General features: G+C 40.3%; 2 protein-coding genes across 2 annotated transcripts; both read left to right on the top strand.

Annotated features, from left to right (window-relative positions):
- Positions 1–2,294: 2,294 nt before the first annotated feature.
- LOC138809426 (stromelysin-1-like) lies at positions 2,295–10,628 on the top strand. Its single transcript, XM_069995940.1, has 10 exons — positions 2,295–2,443; positions 3,203–3,447; positions 3,536–3,684; positions 3,799–3,924; positions 5,934–6,101; positions 6,237–6,372; positions 7,449–7,582; positions 7,917–8,076; positions 8,547–8,650; positions 10,293–10,628. Exons 1-10 carry the CDS (start codon positions 2,339–2,341, stop codon positions 10,391–10,393), a joined length of 1,428 nt encoding a protein of 475 aa, XP_069852041.1. The 5' UTR covers positions 2,295–2,338; the 3' UTR covers positions 10,394–10,628.
- A 7,478-nt stretch (positions 10,629–18,106) lies between these two features.
- Positions 18,107–25,354, top strand: LOC138809941 (interstitial collagenase). The gene is made up of 10 exons (XM_069997093.1): positions 18,107–18,328; positions 18,737–18,981; positions 19,090–19,238; positions 19,465–19,590; positions 20,259–20,414; positions 20,541–20,658; positions 22,484–22,617; positions 23,791–23,953; positions 24,522–24,625; positions 24,799–25,354. Exons 1-10 carry the CDS (start codon positions 18,227–18,229, stop codon positions 24,906–24,908), a joined length of 1,407 nt encoding a protein of 468 aa, XP_069853194.1. The 5' UTR covers positions 18,107–18,226; the 3' UTR covers positions 24,909–25,354.
- Positions 25,355–25,636: the final 282 nt, after the last annotated feature.

The raw sequence follows: 25,636 nt of genomic DNA, 5'->3' as shown, positions 1-25,636 counted from the left end.
ACATTGGCTAATTTGCCAACAATCCATTTGAAAAGTATTGAAAAGCCCTGAATAATTACGAATAATATCTCTAGTCTTCAGCTTATCATTTTGCTTAATTGTCATTCCCAGCATGCTCTGTCCTTTGGTAAACAAATGCTCAAAGATGCAAACAAATTTTAAAAAGCAAAACATTACCACCTGGCAATCAGGGAAGAATAAGGAAGTGAGCAGGAGCAGGTATAAAAAGTTCAACGAAATGTTGCTCATGTTACTGGTACACAGTAAAAGATCTTCCTTACAATCATTTATTATGCACCAGTAATGTGATTAACATCATACTTGTGAGCCAGGGAAATGAGAAGAGAGGAAAGGGGAGGGGAAGAGATAAAAGGGCAGGGAAAAGAAAAAAAAGAAAAGAAGAAAGCAAAAGGGCATAAATAAAGATCTTAAGATGGCTTTTTTCCCCTACTTCAAATCATGTACCAATCTGAATTTTAGAGTATGGTAAAGAAGTTGAAGAAAAGTAAAAAAGAAAACTCTATAAGATAAAAACAGAATTTCAGTCCAATGAGCAATGTCATTCATTTGAATTCTACCAATATTTCTAAAATAGCTGTTGATTATAAAATTAAAACTGACCCCCCCAGAGCTACATATCCCTCTCTTCAGAGATCTTTTTATTTTTTTGCCATCCAGAAGGGCTAGCTAGGTCAAGTACAAATCAGGTATTGTGGACATTTCAAATAAAAAATGCAAAAACTAAAAATTTCCTTCCACTATTCCATTAGGTAATATGTCCTGTATTACAGAGTTTAATAGCATACACTATAGACTATAATTATGCATGAACAACTTTTCACTTCCATCTTGTTATATTCAATTTTAATATAGATTCTTCACAAAAACTTGTTTTTTTTTTAAATTGTGAAAATACCATACAGAGGGGTTACAATTACATGGGTAAGAAAATGAGTACATTTCTTATCAAGCATTGTTACCTCCTCCTTTGTTTCTCCTTCTCATCCCTTCCCATCTGCACCCCCCATCCCCCCATTACTGCCCCCCCCGCCAAAGTTGTAAAGTTCGTTTTCAACATAACATCTTGTACATCTCATTGTTGCAATGGGTCCACCTGTATCCCTATTTAAACGATTTGTTTTTTTCCCTTCCCCTCCACAAATTATACCAACATCAAATACAGTGAAAACAGGGGTTATACCGTGGGGGAAGGACATACAAAGCAACAAAAAAATTATCTTATAAATATGTTAGAAACAATCACAAGAAAGAAAAAACATTTGAGTCTTTATCTTAGGGTTCATTTCACCTAACATCAACTTATCTGACTGTTTCTGCTTGTCTCAGACATATACTAGTAATTGCAAATAAGGGAAACCATGGGACCTATGTTTCTTTGGGCCTGGCTTACTTCACTTAATAGAATTTTTTCCGAGTCTTTCTATTTCCTAAAAATAGGGCAATGTCATTCTTTCTGATGGAGGCATAGAATTCCATTGTGTATATATACCACATTTTCTTGATCCATTCATCTACTGAGGGGCATCTGGATTGGTTCCATATCTTAGCTATGGTAAATAATGCTGCAATAAATATAGTTGTGCTGGTAGCTTTCGTGCTGGTAGCTTGTTTGTGATGATTTGGGTAAATGCCCAAAAGTGGGATTGCTGGGTCATAGGGGAGCTCTAAGTGGAGTCTTTTGAGGAACCTCCATATTACTTTCCAAAGTGGCTGAACAAGTTTACACTCCCACCAACAATGCAGTAAAATTCCCTTCTGTCCACATCCCCTCCAGCATCTGTTGCTATTAGAATTCTTGATTATAGCCACTGATTTGCATTTCTTTTATGGCTAGGGTGGTTGAGCATTTCTTCATGTGTCTATTGGCCATCCTTCTTTCCTCTTCAGAGAAGTTTCTCTTTAAGTCTTTAAAATTTCTGCATAATTCTGCTGTTCCACCAAATCAGTCCATTTCTTTTCCCAAATACACATACATGAATTTCCCAGTGAATTCCACTCAATTTTTCCAGCATCAAAAAAATATGCTCCTGTTTTCTCTCTTTTGCCAAGACAGGAAACATTTCCTGGAGATTAATCACTATTTTGTCTTGCAAAATTGGGAAGGTTGAGAGGAGTTAGTAGATTATATCATCTTTGAATTTGGAATTTCTGGAAAGGGTTCTCCACCATTTGGATGAGGGCAATGATGAGTCAGCTTGTCAGTGATCCAAACAAACATTATCTCTCTATAAAAGTTGGACTCCAGAATGTAGACCTTGAAGGAGGTAGGCAGAGAACAGGCATTAAGGCAACAGAGACCTGAGGCAAGCCAGTGGAAATGAAGACTCTTCCAGTCCTGCTGTTGCTGTGTGTGGGAGTTTGCTCTGGGTACCCATTGGATGGACCTGCAAGGGGTGAGGAAGGAAGCATGGACCTTGTTCAGGTAATGAAGGGATGAAGCCATCACTCCTGGGCAGGGCCCACTGGGAAACATCTCTGCCTACCATAAATCATACTGAATTATAATATGGGAATGGCTTCAGAGTAGTGAGTTATAAAATATCAGGTATGGAAATGGTTTTAATAGCCTATTCCCCAAGCTCCTCATTTTATGTAGGGAGAAACAAAGGTCATAAATATGTGAGTAGGTTTTTCTCCCAAAATCACTCAGCATCACAGGAATAGCAGCATTGGGCAAAGCACAAGAATAACAAATGAAGAGTTTATGGATGTCTTTCTTTGGAACTTCTTTGGTTACTTTACCCCAATGTGGCATTTATAGTTCTGATGTTATGCTTATAAAAAGGAATTTATCCAACTTCTTTTTTGTAAGCCAGATCCTTGTGAGAAGTAGAAAGTGGAAAATTGAAGAAATTTGTCTACGATGTACAATAATATGCTCATAGAGGTTTATTGGTTTATTTTGTTTTCCACTCATAAAGACACTGGATATTTGTCTCAATTTCCCACTTCTTTCATTGCTTTAGTAGCAAATTCAAACTAAGTACAGGGGCCTTTAGTTATAAAGATAAAGCAAAGGCAAGAAAATCTGTCACTGAGAAATTAAATGAAATGGCATTTATTATTTCAGAAAACTAGAGAAATACTTTGAAAAGTGAGCAAATGTAAAAAATTTCTATAAGTAGTTATGGCCAAAGATTATTTTTTAAATGGACTAAAAACTATACTTTTTTTTCATTAGCATTACCTAGAAAACTACTACAACCTTGAAAAAGATGCCAAACAATTTATTAAAAGAAAGGACAGTAGTCCTGTTGTTAAAAAAATCCAAGAAATGCAGAAGTTCCTGGGGCTGGAGGTGACAGGGAAGCTGGACTCCGACACGATGAGGATGATGGGCAGGCCCAGGTGTGGCGTTCCTGACGTTGGTCACTTTACCACCTTTCCTGGCACACCAAAGTGGCAGAAAAATCACCTCACCTACAGGTAATGGGTCCAAGGTTTTCACAGAAGACTAACTTCATCATCTGTGTCACAGGAACCAATGCCACCTTTCTCGATTTTTCTCATCCAGGATTGTGAATTACACGCCAGATTTGCCAAGACAAGTGGTGGATTCTGCCATTGAGAAAGCTCTGAGAGTCTGGGCGGAGGTGACTCCACTCACATTCTCCAGGACGTATGAGGGAGAGGCTGACATCATGATATCCTTCGCCGTAAGAGGTAAAGAAGCAAAGCAAAAAACAAACTCTCCTAAAGGAAATTCCACATTTATATAAAAATGGGTCAAAAGAGATCCTAATTCCCTATCTTTCTGGTGATTTTTCTTCTTATTAGAACATGGGGACTTCAGCCCTTTTGATGGACCTGGAATGGTTTTGGCTCATGCCTATGCCCCTGGGCCAGGGATTAATGGAGATGCTCACTTTGATGATGATGAGAGATGGACAGATGATACAAGAGGTTGGTGTGGTACAGCTCAGAGAACGATGTAGTGTCAATTTCCTTTTACATTTAGAAAACTCCTACTAACTCAGCACACTGAAGAAATTATATGCTTTCTATTTTCTAACGGATCAGGAATCTATAGACAAGGTTTTTATGTTAAACATTACTGGATGCACTTTTTAATAAGTTTTTTTTATTGTGAAAATACTGTACAGAGGGGTTACAATCACATGAGCAAGGTAATGAGTATATTTCTTAACAAGCATTGTTGCCTCCTCCTTTGTTTTTCCCCTCCCATCCCATCCCTCCCATCTCCACAACTACATTTCACCCCCAACCCCTCACCCCCCCTCCTGGCCTAAATTGTAAAGTTCGTTTTTTAAGATAGCATCTTGTACATCTCATTGTTGTAATGGGCCCACCTGTATCCCTATTTAAACAATTTGTTTTTTCCCTTCCGCTCCCCAAATTATACCAACATCAAATACAGTGAAAGCAGGGTTATACCATGGGGGATGGATGCTCTTTCTAATGCTTAAAATAGTTTATTCCCTGTTCTGCTAATACCCAATATTAGAAATATCATTAAATTATTTCTTCAACAATTTTGGACCTTGTGTGATCTAAGGGCCACTATTAGATTAAAAAAAAAACCAAGGTCTCATTATCACAAATTGCAGATATCCAAAGGATGATGGTATTGCAATACATTTTTACTAAAATACATCGCAGGTATTGTTTATATAATTGCTACTTATACTTTAAAACAGAAATCAGAATTAAATTCCAAAAACTAGGGCTCTTTTGGTTTTTTTCTTTTATTCTGGCTAAGCTAACATTTTTGTGACTTCAAGGTTATGAAGAATTTTTAGGGATTTCTGAAGGAAAGAAACTAACCTCTGAGTACAATGAACTAACTGTTAGATAGAAGATTGTTTCTTTTTTTCAGTTCATAACTTTAGGAATAGTTGCCAAAGTTTTCAAGAAGTTGGCTGAAATGAACAGTACTTCTTATGAGATTTGATTGGGATTTGCAATGAAAAGATACACAGAATATGTAGAAAACAAATGGGAGTTTCATGCTGGATGAAGTTTGTGGTTTGGGTTTACATCTTTCTGCAAAGGAACTTTCCCATAAAGACTCTTAGGGTCACAAGATACACAAGTAATACTTGCTTTGTCAGCCGTAATTACCTAATTCCTTCCAATTTTAGAAAAGTATCTGAATACTGCTGTGCTGGTATGTCAAAGCCTCTTTTATGACAAAGGTAGTCAGGATTGGGCATGTTGGGTTCTAAAGCAATCTTGCAAGTCCCATGACATCTATCGCTGTTCATCTTTTTTGACTCAGTGTATGCATTAATGATGAGGAGGCTGAAATCATGCAGGCTCTATTCCAGAGAAAGTAGCAGGATCTTGGCTGCTTAAAGGTTTCAGATTGCAAACATTCCAACAGAAATCAGCAGGATTCTGTAGTTTAAGGATTTCAGAAGATAAATACCTAGTGATTTGTTTGAGATTGCCACTGAGAATAATAATATACTAGAATATTGTTTATCTTTTCACTGACAATAGAAGAGAAATATTTTTGATATTCTACCTAAGTAAGTTCAAAAAGTATACCTGGTTTTCCTGCACTGTCCACCTTTACAAAAGGTTGGAATAAGAGTTCAGTCATATGCTGCTCTGTATGTGTGTGGGTAGTTAAAGCTTACACTGGTGTTACTCTGGAAACATGATTGAAGCCTGCTTCAGCCTTCTGGTTTTCCTGCAGTTAAGAGGCACTTGGGGAAAGAGAGGGCCAGTTGAATATGACTGGGTACTTTCAAAGATGGATTGCAAGTATGAGTCTTAAAATACACTTGGCTTTCCGTTATGCAATCAGCCAAATTGCTCAAGGAAAAAACAAACACAGTGGGGGGAAAAGGTCCTATGCGGTTCCAGGAAGTGCATAAATACAATGTAGAACTGACCTGTGCAATGTACATTTATTTAAAGAAACTATTATTTATGATTTTTTTCAGTAGGGACCAATTTATTCCTGGTTGCTGCTCATGAACTTGGCCACTCTCTGGGCCTCTTTCACTCGGCAAACAGTGAAGCTCTGATGTTTCCTGTCTACAAGTCCTTTACTGACCTGGCCACTTTCCGCCTTTCTCAGGATGACGTGAATGGCATCCAGTCTCTCTATGGTAGGTGATGCTGGGGAAAAAATAGGCATCAGAGCTTTCAAAGATGCTGCATAAAGTCTTAGTGACTGAGCTCATGACACCTTGAGAATGTCTGACATTCTCCTAATGCATGCCTCCTCTACCTGCTCCCTTTAGGGCCTTCCCTTTCCTCTCCAGAGGCCCCCCGGGTACCCAGCCCTCCGGAACCTGCCACACCAGCCAAGTGCGATCCTGCTTTGTCCTTTGATGCGGTCTGCACCCTGAGGGGAGAAATCTTGTTTTTTAAAGACAGGTCAGACTAGAAAATCTTATTTCTGGGCTGGGATGTAGCTCAGTGGCAAAGCGCTTGCCTAGCAAGTGCAACGTCCTGGGTTCGATCCCCAGTACCAAAAAAGAAAAGACAAAAAAAAAATCTTATTTCTCTTTCCATTCTTTTAGTGTAAAACGTTAGAAAGGACATTAAACAGCAACTCATTTAGATCTGGTGCTACCCTTTCCATATTTTCATGAAACTATCATGACCTTTATGGGAGGGGGTCAAACCTGAGGTTTGAAATTGGGGTCTTGTGAGGCAGGCTGGTGATTTGCCACTTGAACCACTTTTCAGATAAGGTTGTGCATTGTTACCTGGCCTAGGCTAATTTGAACCACCATCCTCCTATTTACACCTCCTAAATAGCTGGGGTTATAGTCAGGAGCCACCAGCCACCATGCCCTGCCTGTCAAATTCATTTTAGAAGCCTCAGGATTATTTGACTCTTGTCTTTGAATTGTTTATCCCAAATGTCCTTAGTCACAGTTACTTGTCAAAAAGATACAAGTAGAACTTTAGAATCAGAACTTTACTTCCTTTCAAAATGAGACCAGAATCTATACAGCATTTAATCATTTGACTTACTTGCACTGCATAAACATACATGTGATTAAAAAAAAAAAACCCTCAAACTACATAGAGGAGTTAAGCTTTGGTTCCCCACCAAATTTCCATATTTACACATGGAGAAGACATATCTGTATCCTTCTAGGATTTGTATACAAAGTGTATGTATACAGATTGTATGTGTGTGCATGTGTGTGTGCATACATACACATGCACACACACACACACCGTCCACCTTTACAAAAGGTTGGAATAATAATTCAGTCATATGCTGTTCTGTATGTGTGTGGGTAGTTAAAGCTTACACTGGTGTTACTCTGGAAACAGGATTGAAGCCTGCTTCAGCCTTCTGAAAATAAATGGAAAGGTGATATCCTTATGACAGCATACCTGCTTTCTGTCTGTCACAATGTCAAGAAAATAAGAGGTGAGGAGAGCACGGATGAAGCAGGTCTTTCAATCTGCATTTCTTTTGACATATATTTTAGGCATTTTTGGCGCCAGTCTCTCAGAACCATTGAGCCTGGATTTTACTTGATCTCTTCATTTTGGCCATCCCTTCCTTCAAACATAGATGCTGCCTATGAAGTTGCTAGCAGGGACACTGTCTTCATTTTTAAAGGTAAATTGTCCTACCAAAAAAAACCCTTCACAAAGAAAAGAAAGTAAGACTTTAATTTCTCAGCTATATCCAATTTTGACTACTAAGATCCTCAGTCCAAGATAATGAGGAAGGAAATAGGTACTGCTTCACTTATATTTTACAAATTGAAAAACAAACAGAATAAGATGGCAGAGTTGTAAATTCCCTCATTTGAACTTTCAATCTGTTCAATATCCACTAAGGAACTGGTGTCTAAATCTGAAGCTCCAGGAAAATCGAAGGTTCTAAAATGTACATCTAAAACTAAGCTGCCTAGGTGTGGTAATTTCAAAATGACTTTGTTTTGAAACAGGCCATCAGTTCTGGGCCATCCGAGGGCACGAGGCACAGGCTGGCTACCCAAGAAACATCCACACGCTGGGGTTCCCAGCGACTGTGGAGAAAATTGACGCGGCCATTTCTGACAAGGAGAAGAAGAAAACATACTTCTTTGTGGAGGACAAATACTGGCGGTAAGTGGCAATATATCTAATGATGCAAATCAGCTCCTTTCTCTAGGAGCATTCTCCACTCTCTCTTTCTCCCAGCGTCCCTCTCAGTAGAAGGGAGGGCTGGGCTCTAGACAGCTTTGGGGAGTGCTTGTGTCCATGTAGTAACAGGCATTTCTTAAGTGCACCTGAGAGAATATGTCAACAGATGAGCATTTCCTGTGCTCTGCTCTCCGACTTACTGAAGCCCCTTTTTCTCTCTTCCACCCCCTCAAATCCTGCCTGTTCCCCACACCTGGCTTCAGTCTCACCACCTCCATGGGGTCTTCCTTTCTGAACTCCAAACCTAACTGCCTTTTCTTACCCTGCACGGAAAATAACTTGGAGGATCCAGGCGCTCATTTTCGTCCTAGTGTCTACAAGTTGTGCTATTTTCTCACGGCACATGACTTCATTTAAGTTCATCCATAGGTTACTTCTTTTACTCTGTGCAGCTTTGATGAGAAGAGACAGTCCATGGAGCCAGGCTTTCCCAAGAAGATAGCTGAGCACTTCCCAGGGGTCGACTCTAAGGTGGATGCTGTCTTTGAACAATTTGGTAAGGGATATTTGGTCTGTTGGCACTTGTTCACTTAACATACTCCATGGTATGAGAAGGAAGAGAATTGAGTAACTGTTAATAACAGGGTTTTTAATTATAAAATCAAAATTTCAATTCATTACTTTTGAATCAGTTATACAACTACTTCAAATGAGTTGTCATGGAACACAAGGATAAATAGCACAAATCTCTCTTTTATGCACGCATATAAAGCCAAAATGTTCAGCTGCCACTCTCTCATACCTTGAGCAACCACCTTTCTTAATTTAGTATGGAAATCCAATCAGGGGAAGTAGCTGGGCCTATTCCTCACTCTCTGATCCTCTCTTCCATTCCATCCCATTCTGAATCCCCAAATTTGTGACTGACCATATCAGTTCATGGCAAACAATTGACTATTCTTGCAGCCAAAGTTAAGAGAAAAATAAGAGGAAGAGGTTTTTCTTTTAATGAAAAATAAGTGCTAGCTTCCTGAGTAGCTCATGCTCATCTATTATGCAAGATATTAAAATGCAAAGATGCTATACTAATTTGACAGCTTTTCTACTGATTCTCATTTATTACCAACCATTCCTCATCTTGTCCAGGTCCCCCATTTTATTGGCTTGGTAAGAGTTTGTTGGAACTTATGATGAGATTTTTTTTTAATCCCTAACTTAGAATTAATCAATTGCCATGAACTTAATGTCTATGAAAGCTCCATTGCTCCGTATCTGGATTACCAATCATTCCATTCTCTTACTTTCTTCTTTAAAAGGAGAAAATGTCAATCTGTAACATGAAGCTTGTTAAGAATAAGGGGGAGGCCGGGTGTCAGTAGCTCATACCTGTAATCCAAGCTACTCAGGGGGCTGAGATCTGAGGATGGAGGTTCAAAGCCAGCCAGCCCAGGCAGGAAAGTCGAGAGACTCTTATCTCCAATAAACCACTCAGAAAACTGGAAGTGGTGCTGTGGCTCAAGTGGTAGAGTGCTCACCTTGAGCTGAAGAGCTGAGGGCTAATGCCCAGACCCAGAGTTCAAGCCCCATGACTGACCAAAAAAAAAAAAAAAAAAAAGAATGGGGGGGGAGGGGACTAGAGCTATGCAGTATGATTGTTTTAATCAATAAAAATTACTTTTTTGCCAGAAAAAAAAGAAACAAAAGTGAGTGGGAGCTGATGCTCTTTATTGAACGGTACCTGGCAAGACAGGAGAGGACCCTCGGGTGTTCTTAAGAGCCTGGTTCCTTCTGTGGGGCCAGAAATACCCCATAGGCGATTACACAGAAGATCGGCAGGAAGAACTTAACTTTGTGTTAGACAAAGCTGGACAGTGCTTCAGTGCTTCCTTCCTCCCTCCTTCCCTCCCTCCCTTCCTTCCTTCTGCCTGTCCTTCCTTCCTCCTCCCCCTCCCCACTTCCTTGTTGAGTAAACCCACAAACATCTGAGTCCCTTGTTCATTGATGAAATGGAGTTGGATAGTATTGATGGTAACTCATCAATACATTTTTTTAAATCTTGTAAAATGCTGAACATCGTGTTGGCACTGAGCAAAACTCTATAAACACTTCCTACTTTCAGTGATCTCTTATTCTGAGTTTGTAAGCTGCCAAATTTCTTCTTTTAGAAAAAGTTCTGTTTCTTGTCCCTGTATTTGCAGGATTTTACTATTTCTTCAGTGGATCTTCACAGTTGGAGTTTGACCCAAATGCAAAGAAGGTGACTCATATTTTGAAGAGTAACAGCTGGTTCCATTGTTAGGAGAGATGTGTAGAAGGTAAAATTCGAGCATGTTAAATGAAGATAGTGCTTCTTCGTGAAGTGGTTTGTATTCTCTGGTGCCAGCTGCAGCAGATCTTCGTGGGTCTTGTCTGTCACATCACAATATTACAAAGCATTCCAGAGCACTGCTGCTTAGCCTGCACTCCATCATACAGAGCCTCCTATGTGAAGGGCTTGTGGGGAGCAACAGATGCATGATTGTATGGATACAGACTTGTTATTTAATAAAGAGGATTTATTGCTTATTTCATTTCAGTGTTTTGTTGGTTTATATGTTTCAAGACCAAGTCACTGGCAAGAGGTAGCTCTACCTGTTGGCTACATGATAGTCAAAGCCGTAGACAGCCTGAGATGCATGGCCACTGGAGGTGACGTGTGAAAAATCATACTAATCCTTCTTCTTTCCTTGGACTTACGTATTCCCCCGGTGGAACTCTTCTCTGCCTGAGCAAGCAGCTCTCCTCACATCTACTCTATTCATATGTGAGATCTCCTCACGTCTACCCTCTATGACAACTTCCCGCTGTGCTCCTTTTGAATCTGTCTGTATCTGGAGAGAAATGTCCATTGGAAAATGGCAATTTTAAAACAGGGTTACCATCCCTAAGTGGTGTCTCTAGCACAATGCCTAGTACCCGGTAAGAGCTCATTTACTTTATAAATTTATCCCTTCACTTGAGAATAATTTATTCGTCATACCCCACAGACACCACTTCTGAATGGTCAGATCCCATCACCCTGCAGAGGACAGTTACCAGGGTAAGAACTCACACATGAGGGTCTTCTGTGTCCACACGAATTATAACAACTATACCTATAACAAGCCAGACAGTACAGATGCGACTCTTTCTCCCTCAAAAATGTGTCTTGGTGTGGAAATAATTTCTTGGCTCTGCCTGACCACTTGCTAAGTAGTGGGATTATACAGGAGCACTTCACTGGGGATTGTAGGTTGCGTATCTACCTCCAGCACTAGGGGGTGTCACAGAGCTCAATTTTGAGTGTGAGTGGAAGAGTGTAGTTAAAATGCCTTGGTTAGGTAGAAGAAAATTCAAACTGTGCATGCAAAGGAAATGGCAGTTTTGAATTACTTAAAAGTACAGGACCAAGGCAGGTTTTAGGTTCAGTGTGAAAAGGATTCTGGTTCCTTCACTCTGCTACTGCCTTGATTTTGTTCTCTGTACAATCATCTCCCATCAGGCTTTCCTCATAGCAGCAAAATCCCTAAGTAGTTCCAGGCATCAACCAACCAGGCAACCCCAGCCACCCATGAGAAGACAGCTCTGAGGCTCTTGTCTGTACCTTCTCTAACTAAGCATGCCATCACTGAGTCCCACCACCAGGCTGCAGAGGATTTCACCTGCTAGGGAGTGGAATAGAAGACAAGATACTGCAGCAAGCAATCTGTCTAGCCACCACGAAGAGAAATTGGGGGTGGAGTGAGAAAGCAGTAGTGGGAAAGTTGGACTGAGGAGGAAGCACAATCATTTTCTTTGTGCTGAAAGACCTGATTCATAGTTCTTATACTTGGTTTTGCTTGATTGGACAAAAGGAACTAAACCATTTTTATTTAGTGAACAACTGTTTTGTATTAGAAACTGGACTACAGTCTGATACAGACTGTTCATTTACCCACATAATAGGAGCTGGGATTGTGATTTGCCTCAGTGTTGTACAAGTAGGCGTTTGGAGGGATCAGTAGCTTTGCTGTGGTGACACAGAAAATAGCCAGGTTCTAATTTTATATCATCCTGGCCTCAACGCTCTTGTTCTTATGTCTAGAGGAACACACAGTAAGTCAGCCTGGGTGGTCTTATCTGGTTTGTTTTTACTCCATTCTGTAGTACAGGCCCTGCTACATCCTACATGGTCTCTATGCTGGATCTTCCTCAGTCCTGTAGCTTAAAATTCCTACAGCCCAAGGGCCAGTGTTCTAAATCACTGGTTTATGTAGAAGGAGATTATTGGTTAGCATTACTTAAAAATACAGGATCCAGGTAGGTTTTCATAATGAATGTAATAAATAGTGGGGAATCTTAAACCTGCTACTATTTCTGTCTGTAAATCTCCCCTAAGCTTTCTTGTTCCAGAAGTCATGTCTGTGTGTGAGAGACAGAGGGTGCCTGTGTTCATGTGCTGTGAACATGTATGTCTGTGTGAGTGTATATATGAAACCAAGGGTGATGCAGGGGGGGAATGTCTGTGTGGGAGAGATGTATTCACACATGTGTGAGTGTGGGTGTGCGTCTATGTGCATGCACACATGTGTATCAAAGTATATGCATGTGAATGTGTGTGTGTGTGTGTGTGTGTGTGTGTGTGTGTGTGTGTGTGTTGCCCAGCCATTGGTCAGGGTTTGACTGACACCAACAGAAGCCACCTACCTGAGCCCAGGCTTGAGGACATGTCAAGCCAGAACCAGCCTGGTGGTGACGTGATGCTGACTCCCTGAATAATGTTTAATAGGTAATCAGCTCCTCTTGCCTTGGGCAGGTCTGGCCCTAGGTACATGATGTGCTTGCAGTTACAGGAAGAAATCCAGCGCATGAAGCTGGGAAGGGGAGGAAAGCAGAAGCCAGGAATCCTTTTGTGGGCTGGTTAGTGGATGGGACATAGATGAGAAAATAAGAGATGAAGGGTTTTTTATATAATATGCTGTTTTACGATCAGTCTGTTGTAGTGACCACTGTATATTTATTTTGTCTGTTTCTAAGATGTTTGAAAAGCATATGCGATCTTGACTTATTCAGTTCTTTGGTTATTAGATTAATGGGAGTTACTTAAGAACTTATATATGTTCCATTTGTTAGATTTATGTCTGTATAGTAAATTTGAATTACCTGAAGAGTTATGTTAATATAAACATAGTTTGAAGTACTCATGAAAATGTTGTTGTGAATGAAATAGCACTGAGAAAAGACTTCACATTTTAACTATATTGATCAATTAATTATTGAAGAGGTAGCAAAAGAGATACTCTTGCTTTTTTTTTCAAGCACTACACAGAAAAACAAAATTAGAAAGTCAAACTTGAAGAGTAAAGTGTGGCTCAAGAGGTAGAGTGCTTACCTAGTACTGAGTTCAAACTAGTACTGAAACAAAAAATGATCTTAAATTTAAAGTGTATGTTTAAGGAAATTATAATACAACTAAAGCTCAATAAGTAATCAAAAAGCAAATTCCTTGTCCATTAACAAATCCAACTGAAAGGCTGACATGTTTTATTAATCCTATCTTAACACAGTAGATAAATACTTTTTATGTACCTTCTTATTTAATTCTAGCCTATTAAGTGGATATTACTAACCTCATTCTATAAAAATTGCTAGTGTTCAGTGAGATCATACAATGTCACCATGTACATCTGGAGAGACAGAGCCAGAGATCTAATTCATCTGACTTAACCCCAGGCGTATCTTTCATCCACTCAGCAGCCTCTCTACTTTTGAGTTGACATGAATCAACCTAGAAATGTGATTAACAACGAAAGGGTAGAGAAAGGAGAGATTGCTTGTGCTAAGACTAACTGAACTGGAAAAGAGACAGAAGAGGAGGTTAGCTCTTTGCAGCAAGCTGACAAAAAGAGTAGGTTGAGAGTGATTTAGAATAGATTATATACCATCCAACTGTTCCTCCTGTTTCTTTTTTTCTTTCTTTTTTTTCTTTTTTTTGGGGTCCGGTCGTGGGGCTGAACTCTTGGCCTGGGTGCTGTCCCTCAGCTCTTCAGTTCAAGGCTAGTGCTCTACCACTTGAGCCACAGTGCCATTTCCGGCTTATTTCTTTTTGTTTATGTGGTGCTGAGGAATTGAACCCAGGGCCTCATGCATGCAAGGCAAGCACTCTACCACTGAGCCATCTTCCCAGCCCTCCTCCTGTTTCTCGCAATCATATCATGTTATCTTTTGACTTAAGAGAGGATAAAATGGTCCTGTAACTGCTCATATTCAAATTATATCCTTGTGGATGAGAGTCATAACCACAAGACCACAGTCCTCAGAAACTTAGGTCAAAATTATGCTCAGCTGAGGAAGGACAAAGACACTGATACCTTTTCTTGTGTGCCAGTTGTCAAGGTTGAACTAAGGATTGTGTGCTGTACCTAAAGTTTGGTTTCATTTTGTTTTGTGGGGTTTTTTTCCACCCAAAGCTGGCATGCTACCACTTGAGGCACAGCCTCAATTCTAGCATAATTGGAGATAAGAATCTCACAAACTTTCTTACCCAGGCTGGCTTCAAACCACAATCCTCAGATCTTAGCCTCCTGAGTAGCTAGAGTTACAGGTGTCAGGCACCTGTACCTGGCTTCTTTCTACCCTTTTGAAGCTCCCAATTTTGGAATGATGTTGCTGTATGGAGATAAACATAAAGGGCCGAGAATAGACAATAAATACACTGTATCATACATTTGATGGAGGAGATAAGCATTATGGAAAAGAGGAAAAGTAGAATGAGATAAGAGGATTACAACTACAGGTGAACATGGGGGTGCAATATTCAATAGTGTTATGGAAGTGAGTTTCACTAAGAAGAAAATGTCTGAACAAGGACTAGAGAAGGTGAGAGCTTGCCAACCATACTATGGGAACAGTCTTTCAGGCAGAGAAAACATCTAGAGTAATAACTCAAAGGTACACAGTGCCTGGGCTGTTCAAGGAACAATGGACTTTTGTTAAATGAATGAATGAATGAATGAGCTAGAGGAGAAAGTAAGGCTTATGCTAATGGTGGAGAAGCAAAGATTAGAAGACAATAATTACAATACCTAGTGATTCAGCTTACAAAGTCCTTATTCGTTTTACAAAGTCAGCTGAATGACATCATGAATAACAGGGCTAGGCAGTATGTTTCCTTTTTGCAGATAACATTCAAGGTTCCAGATAACATCCACTCAGTGATTGTATCCACATTCTACCTACAATGTTTTAAATAAATAACCTGATCCCAGTGTCTAGTGCCTGAGTCATTTTCTCTCTATCAGGAACCAAGTTTTCTATACCCAAGATTGTGCATGTCTGCATAGAGGTCAGAGACAGCTCTATTCATGAATCGGCTCTATGCCTTACATTCTGGGATAGGGGAACTCATAGCTGATGGGTTATTCCCCGCTGGAGGATAACCCTGAATGTCAATGTCTGACAACCATTAAATGTCTAACACACCTTGTTTAGCCATAAAGCTACCTCATGGCCACAGATGGGAAGAATAGAGAGTAGAGAATAATTTATTTTTCCCCATGTGTCACTCCAAAAACAAAACAGCATTGTGTATTTAAGATTTCAGAATAAAGACTACTTCAAGACTTATAGGACCAAAATAGGTGAGAAAAAAAAATATGAAACTCAAATGGATTAATAAAACTGAAGAGGCCGCATTCCCAAGCATAGAACTTAAGAAACAAGATTAAAATAAAAAATACAAGATTAAGATAAAAAATACAAATCTAAGCATGGCCAAGGTTTGATTGGTCTGGATCCCTAGCTTTCTGCTCTAGATTTTTATGGTCCTTTTTCCTCTTAGTTTTTTTACTGTCAGATAACCACATACAAGCCCTAGCCCAGAGATTACATACATATTCAGAAATTCTGCTATGAATACTTAAATAAAAATTTCAGGATTCAGAACCACTCGAACCTGAGGCTGTTTATGTTCTCAAAACTTAATTTTAAAATCCTTAGTTATTTCAGGAAGAAATTTAATAAGAAGCTATTTTAAGCAACAAGTTTCCAATCCACGTCAGCAGCCCTGCAGCGTAAGGAAACATTCTGGTGTTCAGGGCGATGGCTGCAAGACTGACCCCAAGACCAGGGTGGGTGCGATGTGGGAGGGGTCTAGGCCCCAGCTTGCCCCGGAAAACTCTACTCAGCTAGCATGCAAACTGCTGGTTTCGTTTGTTTTTTTTTTTGTAAACTACAGTAGTTTACAAAAGTTTGAAAATGCTGAATGTGTGGACATTTATGAGCCACTTCTCCATGATAATTTATGAGTTCTTGCCCAATCCTTAGTGGTCACATGCCTTTCTTGTGACTTTGCTTAGTGACCCTTGTTTCCCAAGCCCCAGAGGAGCTGGAAGGGGAAGGGGCTGCCTCTTCTACTACTACCAGAGTCCCTGGTCATTAAGTGTCTGACTCCCAGTCAACGGAGACCCTCTCTTTTCATGCCCCTGTGTGGGGTCACTCAGAGCTGTGTTCACTTCCCATCCCATTCCCCCATCTGATGCCCATGAGAAGAAGATTCATTTTCCTGAGAGTCTCTTCCAATTCCTCTTGTTCTCTAGAATTCCATATTACTCCACACTGATGAGGAAGTTGTGGTAATTATAGAGAGGAAGCAGGTACTTTCAAATCAATCCAAGATATACATTGAAGCACTTTTATGAATAAGAGATTCTTCTCAGCATGGTGAGGAAAACAGAAATCCACAGGTGAGAAAAGTCCTGAGAAAGCAAAGAGGATCAGTGGTGAACAGTGAAAAGGAAGTGGGGTGGAGGAAGGCCAGTGCTTCCAAACTCTACATCTCATGTAACTATTGTCAAGGAGGGAGGTTGGGGAAGGAGCTGAGAAGTTATGGAGATAGACCAAGAGTGGTAGGGATAACACAAATGGTACCCAAGACAGTTTGATGTGGAACATGACTGCATCTTTCACCTCATAGCCATACATCTCTTTTACTGTGGAAGAAAGGTTAAATTACTATCTTTCAAAACTGAATGTATAAGTACATGGGTGGGTGCATACATAAAGAATAAACTTGTGGCACCTACCCCCACTGAGCAAAGATGTGCTCCCATTGAGAGGAGAAAGGGTGATTAAAAATAAGTCCCCACAGTCAGCCTTGGTCTCTTGCCAGCCCCCACCTCATCTTGTATGTTCTGACAGGGTCCTGTCGATGGGCAGGCTCTGCACAGGGCAGGGAGTTGGCTCATTGTCCATCTGTGAAAGAAGTCATCTTGGGCAAGGCTCTCACATCCTAGTCTTGGATGAAGATGAAGTGGTTTAGCACTAGCATTTCAGGTAGCACAGCAAAGGCAAAAGGGGGGGGGTCACCGGTAGCCTGGGAGAGCCAGTGAGTACTTATAGTGCTGCACAACTGCACACAACTAGTGTTATACATTCCCCCCTCTGCCCTGGGAGCAAGGTGTGTGCAGGCATCAGAAGCACTTTATGACCTGCAATTAAGTAAGAAAATCTGTTTTTTCAAAAGGCCATTGAATACTGTGTACCTATGTATGGAACAGGGGTCTTTGTCTGATAGGATGATATGACCAGGAGAAAACAACTGTTTACATGGTAAAGAAGGTCTGTTTTGGGGCTGGGAAGCTGGCTTAGTGGTAGAGCGCTTGCCTTGCATGCATGAGGCCCTGGGTTCGATTCCTCAGCACCACAAAAGCAAAAAGAAAAAAGCCGGAAGTGACGCTGTGACTCAAGTGGTAGAGCGCTAGCCTTGAGCTGAAGAGCTGAGGGACAGCGACCAGGCCTAGAGTTCAGGCCCCATGACCAGACGCCCCTCCCCCCCCCAAAAAAAAGAAGGTCTGTTTCACACGTCCTGTTTGATATTAATCATTGGATTGATTGCCACACCCAGCTAACTCAAATAATCTGCTTGGAGTCACTGGGGTTTTTTTTAATGTTTTTTTAAGTGATGATTGCTCAGGCAATTTGTTGCTAATCAAGAGGATGTTATAAAACGTGAGTCAGACAGCCTCCAGCTCTCTGGAAGTTCTAGGATATAAAGGCAGAACTTCCCAGCTCAGACTAGAATAGAAGGCAATAGGGAAGCATTGGCTGGTTTTCCCAAACGAAGATTGAGGTCAGCATGCCCCACTTTTTTCTGCTGCTGCTTCTGCTCTGCGGTGTGGGATCTCACAGCTTCCCTGTGGCTCCAGAAACCCAACAGCAAGATGTGGAGACAGTCCAGGTAAATGCTGCCCTGCACACACTAGGAACAAAGTCTTCAGTCTGCATTTTTCTACCATAGTATAGTAGTAGCTAAAGACTGATTTCCTTTAAAGACAAATGCTTTTTGTCAGCAACAGAATGCTCCTCAAAATGCATTCACCCAAGTACAGGCTCCCTCTTTTCCAGGCAGAGGCTAGAGGCAACTGAAGAGGCAGGGTGCAGCACTCACCTTACAAATCGTAGATGTGCAACAGTCCTGCTCTACAAAGTCTGCTGCACTATGAAGCTCAAGCTTCTTCGTCATTAAGGGTGGAGAGATTTCTGCACTGAAAGTACATTTTCCCACAAGAATAAGAACAACAAAGATCTAAACGAAAGCTGAGAAATGTTTTCCATTTAGTGCTTCAATTATTTTATCTTTTATCAGAAATACCTGGAAAAATACTATGATTTGAAGGATGTGGGGACACACATTGAAAGGCGCAGAAACAGTGGTTCCGTGGTTGAAAAGCTGAAGCAAATGCAGGAATTCTTTGGGCTGCGAGTGACTGGGAAGCCAGATGCTGAGACCATGAAGGTGATGAAGCAGCCCAGATGTGGGGTGCCTGACGTGGCTCGGTTTGTTCTCACCCAGGGGAACCCTCGCTGGGAGAAAACAGATCTGACTTACAGGTAATCAGACGGAGAGCATGATTTGCCATTAGAGAAGTAGGTAAGAAATTGGGTCTAATGATTTCCATTTCACTTTATTTCCTATTCTGTATTTCACTTTGTTTTAAGGATCGAAAACTATACGCCAGATTTGTCCAAAGCAGAGGTGGACCACGCCATAGAGAAAGCCTTTCAACTCTGGAGTAATGTGACACCCCTGACATTTACCAAGCTCCCTGCCGGCCAAGCAGATATAATGATATCCTTTGTCAGAGGAGGTAAGCTCTTCTTCACCCTTCCTTTAAATCTCTTCAGCTTGCAGCTAGATTTTCTTGTTGACAAGCACTAGATTTTATTGAGCTAAGGAGAGAAGGTCGTGCGCACTGCATGGAAGTCTGTTGGCTTCTTAACAAAGCTAATGGTTGTCCTCCCGAGTTAGCCTCAGAGGAGAGCCAAAGGAGCTGTGGATGACTTTGGTTTTTGTTTTGTTTTGTTTTTTGGCAGATCATCATGACAATTCTCCTTTTGATGGATCTGGAGGAAACCTTGCTCACGCTTTTCAACCAGGCCCAGGTATTGGAGGGGATGCTCATTTCGATGAAGATGAAAGGTGGACCAACAATTACAGAGGTAAGTCAGCTGGTTTTGCTTGTTTCAATTCACCCTTCATGCTTTACTGTAATACTGGTTGATTTGACAGATTCATGAGTAGAAGGAGGCACTTTTCTGTTACTGCTTAGAAAGTTAATGGTACATTTAGAAAAGAATAAGAGGATCTTTTCTGCTAGTTTCTATCTATTAATTTAGCAACAAATAGAATGCTCTAAAATTCCTATTAAGAAATTGTTAAATTTTTTCATTTTTTTTAACTTGTGGACACCTAAATGGAATTTACAGTTTAAAGGAGGAAAGGAGTTACATATTTATGGTTTTGTAAATAAGGGAAAATGTTAAATGTTAATATAACTTCATTGCTTCTCTGTGAAATAAAATGCACCAGCTAATCATTAACAAGACTGACTCATCTATATTACACTCTCAGGCAATAAAGCTGTCCTGATCCCCTCAGTGTAGTCCTAGACTTCAGGCTTGACTATGTCTCTTCATTATTAATATATTATTAATATAGTAATATATTAATGCCTCCCACCTTCAGAAAAACAATGTTATATGTGTGCGTATCTCAAAAAAAAAAGAAAACATGTTCCTTAGACTCTATAGAGTTGTAGATTATTCCTGCAACATCTCAAAACTGACACATTTTAAATAATTGCAAATGGGTTTATTGAACATTTTAGATTACAATTTGTATCGCGTTGCTGCTCATGAACTGGGCCACTCCCTTGGACTCTCTCACTCCACGGATATTGGGGCATTGATGTACCCCAACTACATCTTCAGTGGAGATGTTCAGCTAGCTCAGGATGACATTAACGGAATCCAAACCATATATGGTGGGTAAGAGGAAAAACATCATGAACAACGCTCTACCTGTCTTCATACCCACTTCAGACAAAGTACCCCTTAACTTGTGTAGCTCTCCAACACTAGTCAGAACTAACTCTGGCTCTCTTTTTTAGGACCTTCGAAAAATCCCACCCAGCCAACAGGCTCACAGACCCCGGAAGTCTGTGACAGCAAGCTAACCTTTGATGCCATAACTACAATCAGGGGAGAACTGATGTTCTTCAAAGACAGGTCAGCTCTCACTTCTTGTAATGTTCTGCACTTACTTCTATGAGCCACTAATACAAGGGCTAATTATGCATTTGCTCACATCTATAATTATGCAGTAGCAACTGCCTGCATTCAAAATATATTTGCATATGAATATATTCACATATTGTTATTCCCTCATCAGTCAGGTCATTTGATTCTCAGAACATATTGTTGTAAAAAAAAAATCAGTAAATGGGGCTGGGAAGGTAGCTCAGTGGTAGAGTACTTGCCTTGCATGCCTGAGGCCCTGGGTTCGATTCTTCAGCACCACACAAGCAGAAAAAAAAAGCTGGAAGTGGCACTGTGGCTCAAGTGGTAGAGCACTAGCCTTGAGCTGAAGAGCTGAGGAACAGCGCCCAGGCCCAGAGTTCAGGCCTATGACCAGACCCCCCCCCCAAAAAAAATCAGTGAATATAATCTGATTTAATTGATGGGTAAAGTAAGGCAGAGAGATGGGAAAAGAGACTCTGGTGGTCACAGAGGTCACAGGTGACATAAGACTGGTTGTAACCATAGGATTTGATGTGGCTTAGTATTAAGAGAACAGTCTTACCAAGATAAACCTAGCCAGACAGTTATTTGAGAGATGACTCCAGGCAACAAGATCAATTAAGGGACTCTGAGATCACTTACACATCTCTATATCAGGAAAACCCAGAAGGCCAGAGATAGTAACTGAGCTACCCAAGTCTCAAGCCAGAGAGAGGCAAGACTGGCCCTAGAAGTCAGGTTCTGATACCCAGGCCACTCTCCTATGTGGTCTGGAGTCCAGAAATCTTTCCTCTCAGCCCAATGACAGTGTCTTCTGCTTGGCCAAGTTCATAGCCCCTTATGAATTGTGGAATCAGCATTGTGTTCTAATCCAAGGACTAGAAGGGAGTGGATGCATAAGCCAAGAATAAAACTAACCTTTGCCAGTAACTAACCGTGTGGCCACAGATACCCTCCTCTCAAACGTTGACCTATAGAGCAAGTCCTCATGTGGACTTTCGTAATGAGGCATGATGGATGGAGGGAAAGGCTGAGCAGTAAGTCAGCCAGCCTTCTGCACCTGTACCTCTGTGCATTCAATGAACAAGCTTTTAAAATTGGAGCTGTATAAAACATGTACAGACTATTTTCTTGTCATGAGAACATTAATGAAATATAATAGTTGCTTCTGGCATTTACACTGTATTAGGTATTAAGGTATCACAAAATGATTTAAAGAAGGCAAAGATATGTATGGATTATATGATGAAATTATATACCATTTTAGATTTAAAATGGGTTTTAGATTTAAAACTTGAGTGCCCACAAGTTTTGGTATCAACAAGCAGTCTTGAGATTATCACCCACCAGATATGATACATTCCCATGGTGATGTACCATGCCTTTCTCCCAGTAGCTAACCAAAGCCAACCTACCTTGTGATGAACTTTCCAAGTAGTTTGTGAACTAGAGACATTATTAAAAGTACATTATATGAAGGAATTAAGTTATAGTTGAATAAAAATAAAAAGAATATTACCTTATACTTATTGTGTGATTTGTGTTTTTGAGGTTATTTATGCTTAATGCATTCAAACTGTTGTAAAATCAAATGATTGTGCCCTAGTGTGACTTTTGGAATTGGCCATAGTGGGAGTTTCTCCATAGGAAAATAGCCAGATCTTTCTATGTTCTATCACCTTCTTTGAAGAAGCAGATATTAACTATTTCCAAGTATACCATGGCTGCCAGTACCAAGAAGGAGCTGGATGTCAATCAGAGATTTCTAAGGATAAGACAAAAAAAAACTCATTTTCTCCTCTTCTCAAATCAGGTTCTACATGCGTGCCAATTCTGTTTACCCAGAAGTCGAACTCAACTTCATTTCTGTTTTCTGGCCAAGTCTGCCAAGTGGAATTGAAGCTGCTTATGAACTTGCTGAGAGGGATGAAATCCGGTTTTTCAAAGGTAATGCTTCAGAAGATTGTCACCATGTCTATGAATTCGTTTTTTGAGTTGAGGTGGGATAATGAGCATATCAGCTACATTGGCTCCATGGGGCTTTGAAAAACCTAACAGCCTTATCAGAGGTGCTAATTACCTCATGAATTGAGAATGAGTAAAAAGTAAAAGACTGTAGATAGATAGAACTGCTCAGGGCCTGTTTATGAATTTGGACTTTCAAGTGGGTTTTATGTATAAATTAGATAATGAGCATATCAGCTACATTGGCTCCATGGGGCTTTGAAAAACCTAACAGCCTTATCAGAGGTGCTAATTACCTCATGAATTGAGAATGAGTAAAAAGTAAAAGACTGTAGATAGATAGAACTGCTCAGGGCCTGTTTATGAATTTGGACTTTCAAGTGGGTTTTATGTATAAATTAGGTATAAAATCCTTCCATATGCTAGGGGGTACTCAGAAATAAAATTGAAAGATGGTCTAATTTTATAGAGGATGAAAGATTTTCTTTACATGGTTTCCTTTTCTCCTTCGAGGATACAGAGTCCACAGGTAGCAGAGCTGTTACTGGACTACAATCCAGGACTCTTTCCATTATTCAAATCTCTTTGATGATGAGCGTGTTTGTACTTACTATTAGTATGCTCTTTTCTGCAGTAGCCCATGCTACTGAGCAAGCATTTTGGTGTACCTGAATAGTTGTGGCTTCAGGACCTAAGCATTGGTTTATAAAAGGTGGGGCTTTAATGGCTGTAAATGTATAGACTGTAGACAGCATATATTCACATATCTGAAACTGTACCTGATGGCAGGATGTGAATTCAGGACCACAAGTTATTCTACACCATGAGTCCCTCCACTGCTCTGCCCCTTCAAGATTCCACTTGAAACACGCTATCACTGAGGCACCACAGTGAACTCTAGCCACCAGATGTTCTGTCCCCTCCAAAGTTTGTTGTAGATTTGCCTCACCTACAACATGTTAAAAAATACAAATTGGTTTGAGACGGGTAAGATCCTAACATCAGTATTTAAAGAAAAAACTCTCTTCCTAGAGAGTTTGCAATCTGCAGCTAGCATACTTGCCCAGTACTGAGGGACTTCAGAACGGCTGGGGATGTGGCTCACTGTCTGTAGGAGCCGGAGGCTGTCATGGCTATCTCTTGTTTGATTGGCAGGGAGTAAGTACTGGGCTGTGCAGGGACAGGACGTGCTCCGGGGATACCCCAAGGACATCTACAGCTCTTTCAGCTTCCCCAGGACTGTGAAACATATCGATGCTGCCGTTTCGGAGGAAGACACTGGGAAAACATACTTCTTCGTTGCTAACAAGTACTGGAGGTAAAGACTAAGTCACACTCACACACACACACACACACACACACACACACACACACACACACACACGCACGCACGCGCACACACACACACACACACACACACACACACACACACAAACACACACACACAATTGAGATGCCAAGTCTTTCTATTTAGAATCTGAGATGAGTTTAAGATTGCCTTGGCCAGTTGCCTTTTCTGTGAGTGACTGCACCCATTTATACCCATTTAGTCCATGGCCTAGAAACTGAGCAAGGACTACAGGGAAGTGTGTAGTATTGAGTCTTTAAAAAAGTATCAAAATGGAGGCATTTGTTTTTATGGAGTTACACTGGCCAAAAGGAACTTGGCTTTCCCAGCACTGAACCTTACATAGTATAGAACATACTGGATGATTAAAATTAGATGTTGGATTTTAGAGGGGTATTCTAAATGTTTTAGTTCTCCTCCTCCAATCTCTAGGATGAAAATCTCTCATTAAATTCATGCTGTGGTACTTTTCCTGAAATGATTTTTAGACTGTGTGTATTTAGCACAGTTCTGATGTTCCAAATTCCTTTTTGACCAGGTATGATGAATATAAACGGTCCATGGATGCAGGTTATCCCAAAATGATAGCACATGACTTTCCTGGAATTGGCCACAAAGTTGATGCTGTTTTCAAGAAAGATGGTAAATGAATACAAATGATTTCCTCCACTTTGTTGTCATAGTAACTGCATTAGTATTGCTATTTGGAAGAACAGATGTCTAAAATATGTGGTAGCGACATGTGGTGCTCACAAGTTCAAGTTAATCCTAGAAACTACTTGTATAATATAGCAAATTTCTTTTTTTTCTTATAGGTTTTTTTTATTTCTTTCATGGAACAAGGCAATACAAATTTGATGCTAAAACAAAGCGAATTCTGTCTCTCCAGAAAGCTAATAGTTGGTTCAACTGCAGAAAAAAATGAAAAGCTGCATCAGAGTTCATGGGAAAGATGCTTTGTGAGCCCAAGGAAGATGTATTTCTCAAGAGCCATATATTTGTTTTCAGTATTTTATTTAACTTCTAGAAGCACAGATGCACAGAACTATTTATGCTTTGCCCTGCTATTTATACTTTATTCTGCATTTTTATAATTTACAGTACAGTGTTTTATATTATGATATAATTTAGTTTCACAATCAATGGCCAAATAAAGGTCAGATTCCTGGTTGACAGGCCCACCCGAGCCAGTGTGGTAAAGAGGATCATCCACAGGATGAGTCTGATCCTGGAGTTGAGCTTCATTGATGAATATCTCAAAAGAGAGTCAAGAGACATAAACCTACACCAAAGGGGAAATATCTCCAGAACACACAAACAACTATCCAAGGGATGATTCTTCTTATTCAAAATAAAGCATTTGATATTTGAAATAAATCCATCCTTGTCTTTGCTGCATTATTGCTGTTACATTTATCATATTGTGGTGGTCTGATGATAAAGTGAAACTTAACAGATTAATTCTCAAGTTTGGAACAATACGAAAAATGTTTATATTGGAAATTAGTATATACAAAATTTTTCAATTTCCATGGATCATGTGTTATAAAGAAGGAGGATACTCAGGAGGCTGAGATCTGAGGATTGCGGTTCAAAACCAGCCCAGGTGGGAAAGTCCATGAGACTCTGTCTCCAATTAACCACCAGAAAACC

The sequence above is a fragment of the Dipodomys merriami genome, unplaced genomic scaffold, assembly GCF_024711535.1.
Source record: "Dipodomys merriami isolate MVZ:Mamm:240054 unplaced genomic scaffold, mDipMer1.0.p SCAF_103, whole genome shotgun sequence".
Lineage (NCBI taxonomy): Eukaryota > Metazoa > Chordata > Mammalia > Rodentia > Heteromyidae > Dipodomys > Dipodomys merriami.
Note: the sequence above shows the minus strand (reverse complement) of the source record. Positions and strands in the feature narration are given on the sequence as shown.